At 39.3% G+C, this 9,452-nt stretch overlaps 1 protein-coding gene across 1 annotated transcript; it reads right to left on the minus strand.

Moving 5' to 3' along the window:
- Nucleotides 1-383: 383 nt before the first annotated feature.
- NPPC (natriuretic peptide C) lies at nt 384-6,259 on the minus strand. Its single transcript, XM_053460903.1, has 3 exons — nt 6,054-6,259; nt 2,571-2,849; nt 384-1,491 (listed from the first exon to the last, which is right to left on the minus strand). Exons 1-2 carry the CDS (start codon nt 6,144-6,146, stop codon nt 2,595-2,597), a joined length of 348 nt encoding a protein of 115 aa, XP_053316878.1. The 5' UTR covers nt 6,147-6,259; the 3' UTR covers nt 384-1,491; nt 2,571-2,594.
- Between the last annotated feature and the right edge of the window lie 3,193 nt (nt 6,260-9,452).

The raw sequence follows: 9,452 nt of genomic DNA on the forward strand, positions 1-9,452 counted from the left end.
GGTGTGAATTTACAGACAGCTATGCCAGCATTTCCTTTATGTCATATTGTCTTGCATACATAATGTTCTAGGAAACCTAACCCTTATGCTGCTGGAAAGGAGCCATTACTTTTTGCCAAGGCGTGTGAGGCCCCCCAATGTGAAACAATTCATCGCGAGTGCGAGTGTAATGTGCTCTGCTCAGCCTGAGTGCTTGTTGGTCCACTCAGTTTAGAACAGGCTTTGTCAGTTATATTGTTTACCTTTTGGATGCTGGAGTGATGGGCAAATGCAATGCCCAGTCCTCTAACACAAAAGGGATTAATCTCCCACTCATTTTCTTAATAATCCAATATTGACTGAAACAGCATTATATTAACTCATTTACTTGAAAGTAAACCATGTAGTTTGAAACGTAAGATTTTATTTCCAAGGCTTATTCGGTTGTAGCCGTCTAATGCCGACAAGAACCTGGCTTGTTACAGAGTTTAATAGATATATAGGGGCAGTTTTCTTTACCTCTTGTCTAATTCTACTTTAAAACTGTTGAAGAACCTAATCCCCAGAGCAACCCAATGGCACACAACACTGATGGATAATTTGGTCTGGATCATCTGCTGGTAACTTTGCCCGAGCTGCAAGTTATGTATTGCAGGAGTCTCGATTAAACTGTAAATTCCCTGTACCAATTGCTGCACTGTGAACCCAACAGTGCTTTAGTTAGGTTACAAGTAAAAACACAAAAACAATACTTTTACATCTTAGCTATGTCATACGGAGCATCGACAAATTATTTACTTAATTAGCTTTGTCAAAAGTGACGTCTAACACACAGGATTAGAATTAGTTGAGCAGCCAGTAAAATTAAATTAAACAAACTAACCTTCCCTTGTGATAGTACTCGGGAGACGACCCAAAATGCGTCATGGTTTTATCTTACTCCTGTTTGAATAGGTAAACTTTACATAAATCTGACAAAGACTGGCAGCTAAACGCCTGATGTGCCTTATTACACTCCAGTCAGAAGCAGAAAACTTATTTTGAACACCTTGAGTTGTGATGGGTCTAATCTACATGAATTAAAACCAAAATGGCATAAAAGGGGTTTAAGTGTGACCTAGAGAAGATGTCCATGAGACGGAAACGTCAACAGGCCATGAGCTAGGAATGGATTGGCACATACAGAGTTTAGACACCTCCTACACGTGGAAAACACGCATGACAGTCTGCTTGGCCACCAAAAGGTGAAGCACGTGTCGGAACGCTGATATGTAAACATCTAGGCAGCCCTCATTACAGATGTGAACACAACACGCACGTGTATGGCTCTTGTGCGCTGGGAACAGAATGAAGACAGAGATGTGGTAACAGCAGGTCCTATGTCCCATCGTACCGGCCTGTTCCCCGCTGAGGAAATCTCTTGCATATGGACACGTAAGATTCTCAGCTGGGCGTCTACTCTAAGACAGGATAACGACCAGTGATCAGAAAACCGTTGTCAGTGTTCGGAGCCTGGAAGAGAGAACACTCTGGATTAGTTGCGGCTATTAGTATGTGGCAAGCCAGATTTCTGACTTCTCTCATACAGCACTTCAAGCTTTGTAACAGCACATGGAAAAACGCAGATGGAATTATGATCCCAGTTATTAATAACACAGCCTGGGATTTTCACTGCCAGGATCCTGGGAAGCACAGCTTTGGCTTCAAATCATTCATTTTCCTCGAGTTGTCTCTATTCCTCCCACCACCTCACATATATTGCAAACTTCACAGTGCAATTAAATACTTTTCAGATTATTCCGAGTTAATATACTATATTTGCACTGAACTAATCTGTGTGCTTTTATAATTCACGTGAAATATAAGTGGGGGTTTATTTATTGTGAAGGGCAAAAACTGGTGAGTTTCCCTTGCAAAACGAACCAAGTTGGCTCTGAATATAGGGAGATAAAATGTATCATCTTGCTGCAAATCAGCTAGAGTTTTAATATATATACCCCAGAAATTCATCCCTATTATCAGCAATTGCACATTTTTCCATAAATACTTAAGTGTGTATTTAAAAATTAAAGCATTACATTGTTACTCTAGATGAAGTTATACTCAGTGACCATCTAATCAATCAGAAAATATTTGAACATGTATTTATTAATATTTAACAGATCAATTTGAAATAAAAATCTTCTGTAAAACACAATTTTACAATTTGGTTATTCTATGGTTCCTATTCTATGGCATAAAAGAAACATTTTGGCTGGAGATCCAGATTTTTGACACAGTATTATTTCCTACAAGGAACATGAGCAGACGGTTCAGCCAGCAACCTGTAATTAAATTATTATTTTCCATCTAAAACAATTGAAAACGCACATTTAGAATTTCCAGTACAATTTGTATACATTCAAGGTTTTCTGTGTGAATTTCAGTTTTTCTACTTGCACCCAACGGTTGCACATTTAATCTGTGCTAGCTAACATATCACATCTGCAGAAAACATACAGCTGATTAAATCAGTTACTGTTACTCAAGATCACTATGTATGTATAAGCTTGTATATACGCACGTAGTTTACAATTGTACTTTTAACTTACCGCCACTAGATGGTGCTCCAACTTCTAGCACCCCAAGCCGCTCATGGATCCGATTCGGTCCAGTTTGAGGCCAAAGCATCCTTTGGATAGACCTTTCTTGTTTATGCCTTTAAATTTGCGGGTATTGGGGTGCTCGTTTAGTAGTCTTGCCCAGGCTGCTCTGGAACGGGTGTCAGCACGCAGGTCCCGTAGAAGCCTGGCACGAGTTTTAGGGTCGATGTTTCTTTCTCCAGAAGCTAAATATTCAGCCAATTCCTCACCCAACAAAGCCCGAAGTGACTGCAAAATATAGAAGAAAAAAGTAGGAATAAATTATTTCAATGGGTCATATTTGTCAAGTTACAATAAGGCCAAATCTTTTGTTAAAGCTTTTAATCCAAATTTATCGACAGTTCGGATGAGGCCGAGGGAATAGCTTTAATTGATAAGTATAGTTCAAACATTCTAGAATGGACAAAATATAGGATGGTAGCATATCTAGATAATGGTGTGAATTCTGTTCTAACATTTTTGAGGCGACCTAAAGCCTCTGTCATCCACATATCTTCATTGACCCAACAAAAAAAAACTAGTTGGTTGGGCAGAGTAGATGGGCCGAATGGTTCTATTTTTCTATGTTTCTAGTAACATCGCTGATAAGTGGGTTTCTGGGAGTGATCTATTATTTAACTGGCTGTATGTAACCGCAACCAGCTAAGGAAGACACGGGTGGTGAGATTAAATCAAAACTAATTATGCTCTACATCTTTCTCATGTAGGTAGTTACCATCTGAGGTATATACTGTTAATCCTGGAGAAGAGGTATGAGATTAAGAAAGCGATATACAAAAGAAAAGAACTACATTTGAAAAGACAGTGGAATCCTATTAAATGCAGTCATTGTTAAATCTTGATTTGTGGTTCCCATTGTGTTTTACAGTAGAACAAGGATCTTAATCTTTATCAATCCCCAAATCCATGAGTATAAAGGCATGGATTGGTGAACCCTGGCTCTAACAGATTTTGTGGAATAGTTCCGCCAGTCTCCAAATAGCAGAACACGTCCTATAACCGACATCCCTAGTTAAGGCATGACATCCCTTGGTTTTCTATCCCTGGTTTAAATGCAGTTCTTGGCTGGCTAAGCATAGTATCTAAATGTTATAATCCACGGCAGTCAGAGACTATGTATGCCTATTTACTATATAGTTTACTCCAAATCCATCCTCAAATGAGCTGTTCTTGGGGTGAAATGCTTGTCACGTTTAACACGTCCAATCCTTATAAAAAGGGGTATATTGGGCCATAAAATATATTGGTTGCCCAGGGAGTCATTTCTGCTGACTGGATGGTGGACTCTGAGCTGAAGGGTTCTTGTTTTTTTCATCTTTTTTTTTTTTTATTATTATTTGAATCACCTGCTGTGGGACTAACGCAGTGATTAACCCCTTAGCTTCCATCGATGACACCAAAGAACACCATTTACCACCTGATATACAGCATAGCTAAAACCGTTCTGTTGGCAACCACAATGTTAAAACAATAACCCAGGATAGACGGCAGAGCCAACACAATAGTTTCAGTATCCTTAACATTACAGGAGTTTCAACCGCAACAAAATGTTTAAAGCAAATACCAGGAATATTAAACTAATTGCGGTCTGTTACATGCACTTTAATAGACTGCTAACAGTTTGGAGCACACTCTTGGCTTTACCTCATATCATCTGTCCTTACTCGCACTGTATATTATTACATACTCTTTTAACCATGTTGGAATCTTGAAAACCACTGCATATACCACGGGCACCCTCATGAATGCAGACATTCTGAAGGTCCACGTGAAACAGCTGCACAGCATAAGTGCATACAGTAGCATGTTCATGGAAGAGGTTAATTCCATGGCCTCCTAGGGTGTTTTTTTTAAGCTAGCAGGTGCATCCATAATACCAAGTGTCTCTGATTTAAATATAATATGTCAGACAGCCACCTGCTGAACTAATTCTGGGACGCTCGTTAATGAATATAGTTTGTATCTATGATTCTCGCTACCTAGAAAACACAAGTTATATCCAGAGTTGAATAAGTCAATTTATCCCACGCTGCTCCACCAAGCCCAATTTTTTCACTATCAATGTATTTACGTACACATGATACTTAAGTCTTTCTAGGGTGACGTTATTTCTTGCATGCAGTCATTCAAATAGTTTCTAGTTGCATGAATTTATTTAAACAGAGTTTCAACACAACAGGTGATCGGACCTATGAACTATGTGCATTTATGAATATTTGTTGCACTGAGAGGTGAGGTTATGAGAGGTTAGAGTGACAATTACACAGAGATGCAATGTTTTGAAAACGTAATCCAAATAAGACAGATCATCATTTCCTGCGCCTCAGACAAACAACAAAAAAAAGATTCTGCTATCTTTATAGATATTACACTGTGATTTTTGACAATTCCCATCCAGGGTTAGATTACATACTTAGTGTTGTAATACTGGGCACTCAGTCTTTACCAGCTGTGGACCTGAAGAGGGGGAGAGTGGGGGATATGTCAGAGCATCCTCTGGTACCCAGCCAGACACCTGGAGTAGGTCACAGTGTTGTCAGCGTGGATTTGGCACAGTCCTACTAGTGGTCTGTATGTGTGGTCTTGACAACACAGTTACAAATCAAATGAGCCAAATATCCTCCTACGGGATGTAATGCGTGTCTGCGTTCGTTCTAGAATTTAATTTGTAGCTTAGGTTTTTTTTTTGCATTCTCCAAGGACAAACAGGATAACCTGATTTCTAGTTCCATATAAAATATAATTCCCTAACTAGACAGGTTTTCAGATGATGTTATAGGGACTTGTCAACATCCCTTCATATGGTCAGAGGGCACCCCAACGGTGGTAAAGATTGGATCAAAAATGGCCAAGACTTTGAATGCCAATCTTTTTTGATCAATCTGGTTTGATCTCTACAGAATTTTCAACCATACAGATTTACATTTTTCATTCAATGTGTCTGTTTCAGTATTTAGTTCAAATAAGACATATACTGGAAAAGAATACCATGCAGCCACATCTACTTTAGAGAACATGTACAAAAATAAAAGAAAATATATATAATGTGTTCATATGTAATTAGGTGCATTAGCATACATCAATGATACATATTAACATGGTTTATTGCACACATTGACATACAGAATGCCAGATTTCCTCTCCATACAGGTCTCAGTCCTCTCACACCACCCTCTTTAAGGTCCCAATGGCCACTCCATACACCTGTCTCCAAGCAGGATCAAGTGGAACATAACAGTCTAGGGGACTTGTGTCCTGAACCCACCCCAGCCTCCCAAGGAGGTTCCAGATTGGGTGGATTTTAGGAGGTATCAGGGCCGTTAGTTAACTGATGAAGAAGAGGACCTACCTTGGAGAATGTGTTTCCTATACAACTAAGAGAAGAAGAGAAGCAATGCAAGTGAGAGTCCTAGACTCCAGGTGAGCACTCACCTTCTGATGTGTCTGAGCAGTGGGCTTTGCCTCCATCTGCACACACAGCACAGCCAGCACAAGTCCCCAACCGAGTATGTGAAAGAAGTGCATCCTGATTCTAGGACTTTGTTTCTTCAGAGTGGAAAAAAAATCCTCAAGTGTTACTGTTACAAAAATACAACTAGCAGAAGCGCTGGAGTTGGCTTCAAATCCCTCCTCCTCCTTTCCTGCTCCTGTAACACACTGTGAACTCATATCAACACCCCATTCATTTTATAAACCCAAACTGGTGACGTCACCTAATAGATAGGAGGTAACAGCAAGTCCGAGTTAAATGACTTAACCCTTTTTTGCTAGAAAGCTCCATTTCAAATAGTTTATTTGCTTATATATATATATATATATATATGTATATATAAATAGGGCAAGAGAATAGCATAAATAAGGAATATATATCTATACAGAAATATATATATATATCAAATAAATATATATACACATAAATATTTACAAATATGTATCTACACACAAATATATATTCACATAAATAAATATTTACAAATATATATATATATATATATACACAAATAAATATATACATATACATACACATACAAACACACACCTTGGCACCACTATTTTATTTATTCTCAGAAAGCAAAAAGTCCACACCCCAACTCAAGGGCTGCAAGGGTTAACACATCATCTGGCACCACTGGATTTCTGCTTTATTCATTAAAATAAATAGGAGACCTAAAGTACCCGACTCTAGAAGCATTTCAGTGTTTCTAGAGGTTTTGCTAATGGGAAAGCAGAGGGTGCCAGTGGGTTTTTTTTTCCAGCTACACCTTTGGGTTTTAAGGAAAGGCTTTCGAGATAAATCCATTCTGGATGCCGATTACAGAGATCCCCATGTAAATATTGTTCATTGGCTAACTACCCTGTGGCTGAGAAGCACATTTGGATCATCATACCAGGGTTCTCTGATTTACGCTGATGCCTGCATCTTTGAGTCACTTATTGTGCAGCTTATTCTCCTAGCGATCCCCTGGAATTGTGCACAGCACACATTTACACGAAGCATATACACATATACATTGATGAATGCTCTCACACACGTAGTGAAAGGGATCCCTAGCCTGTTACAGAAGGTGTGACTGTACAAAGAGTATTTATACTTTACTGACTAGTGCAGAGATATATCGGGAGAGGATCTGAGATTAACTCCACACACACAGTGCAGTGATTGGAATGAAACATATCCTCGTGCTTTGGTTTGAACTGTGTTCCCATTATATTACAGGGCTGGGGTGCTCAGCTATTGCACACTTGTCTCAATGTAGATCGCAGATACCGATCCCTGTCTGACTCTGCTTCTGGTGATCATGTTCCTCTGCTATCCTGGTCAGCCTCTGTGATCTGTGTCTCAGCACCAGGGATTGATAACAACTGGCATCACTGCTGCTCCTAACTACAAATCCCAGGATGCTTAGCCAGATATTCCAGGTAGTGAGAATTTATAGCAGCGGATGGTGTGCTCAAGAATAAAGAATCTCTGGTCAGCTGATGAATGCGACTAGGCGTTTGTAGTCCACAACAGCTGGCATGCTAATGGACTCATACTGGAAAAAAGGAGTAACAAGAAGAGCCATTGCACAATCTTATATCAATGTGCTGAATAGTGAGAAAAAAGAAGAATGTACGTCCGTCTTACTACATCACACAAAAAGTGGCTTCTATGAACAATCATTTTTTTGTAACTATACATTTCTGTATTAAATATAATTCCTTATATCAATCACTAGAACTAGATTTGTACTCCAGCTGCCCCCTAGGCACATGGCGTGCTGGAAAATACACATTAAAAATCACTCTGTATGAGGGGCATTTGAATAAGATGGACAGGACGTGGGCAGCAAATGGGTGACAGACTGATCAAAATGAGCCGAGTTCATTGTGAGTGAGTACGGGATTTTCACCTCCCACAATAACCATGGAGACATGGTGCTGGAGGCCATGTCTAGTGGAGAATCCTCTTTGCAGGCTTGTACATTTGGTTGATGAGACTGGGGCAGCATTAAAATCAGTGCTTCCCTGCACGGTACATTTTATGTAAGCATTACCAATTAAAAGAGCAAGCCTTATGGTCACCAAATTATAAGTAAGCTTCCTCCACACAATCTTAATAGGATCTATCTTAACTACGAGTGTCGCAGCATCTCCCTGACATTGTACCATTGTGCACCACTAAAGGCTTAGTTTTTTATACTCCTTTATTGTTCTTTTTAAGCATCAGCTTTCAGTTCCTTGACTGAAGCAAATGGGAACATGGGCATTGAAATCTATTACACCAAAGTGGACTTGTCAAAGATTTTAAATAAATTATCTTTTGTGTATTCAATAATAAAAGAACAGAAATATTTAATCATTACTTTTTTAAAATAAAAACTTCAATCTACACACTTTGCTAGTAACACCGTACGCCAAAATAACAGTTGTTTTGTTCTTGGCAAAATATTTTATATTATAAAAAGTTGGGTGTATATATAGTACTATGCAAAAGTTTTAGGCAGGTGTGAAAAAAAAAGAAAGAATGCTTTTAAAAATAGACATTTTAATAGTTTATTTTTATCATTAAACTAAATGCAAAGTGAGTGAACAGAATCAAAATCTAAGTCACATCAATATATGGTGTGACAGCTCAGGGGTTTTGTAGGCATATACTAAAGTGTATGATAAAACGGTTATACCTACCAGGTGCGAATGATCATCAATTTAATATGTAGGTTGAAACGCTGTGTAGGAGGAGTGAGGAAAAGTTAGGCTGTCAAAAGTCATACAGCATGACAAGACTGAGACTTGTAGTGCTATCAGCTTAGCATTGGCACAAAACGGTGGGGCCCTGATACATCCATCTACTGTCTGGGGAAGTCTGGTCAGAAGGGGTTTTCACAGAATACTTTTAGCCAAAACGTCATACCTCTAACATGGATACAAGGCCAAGTATTCCCGACAACACAGTAACCGGGGTGCAGAAAGATGGCAGCAGGTGCTCTGGGCCGCTGAAATATTGAAATATTTGGCTGTAGCAGAAGGTAGTTTGTTCACCGAAGGGCTGGAGAGCGATACAAGAATGAGAGTTTGCAGCAAAGCATGGTGGAGGTTCCTTGCAAGTTTGGAGCTGCATTTCTACAGATGGATTTGGGGATTTGGTCAGAGTTAATGGTCTCCTTGATGCTGAGAAGTACAGACGTGATACTTATCCATCATGTAATACCATCAGGGAGGCATCTGCTTGGCCCCAAATGTATTCTGAAGAAAGACCCCAAACATACAGCCAAAACCATTAACTATCTTTAAGAAGAAGAACAAGGAATCCTGGAAGTGATGTTATAGCCCCCACACAGCCCTGACCTC

Source organism: Spea bombifrons, chromosome 3 (assembly GCF_027358695.1).
Source record: "Spea bombifrons isolate aSpeBom1 chromosome 3, aSpeBom1.2.pri, whole genome shotgun sequence".
In the NCBI taxonomy this organism is placed as follows: domain Eukaryota; kingdom Metazoa; phylum Chordata; class Amphibia; order Anura; family Pelobatidae; genus Spea; species Spea bombifrons.

Excerpts from the sequence above, each read along its gene's own strand:
- NPPC (XM_053460903.1), bottom strand. The coding sequence starts at position 6,146 with ATGCACTTCTTTCACATACTCGGTTGGGGACTTGTGCTGGCTGTGCTG. Across the intron at positions 2,850-6,053 it reads CTGCTCAGACACATCAGAAG|TCACTTCGGGCTTTGTTGGG; the intron begins GTGAGTGCTCAC and ends TATATTTTGCAG.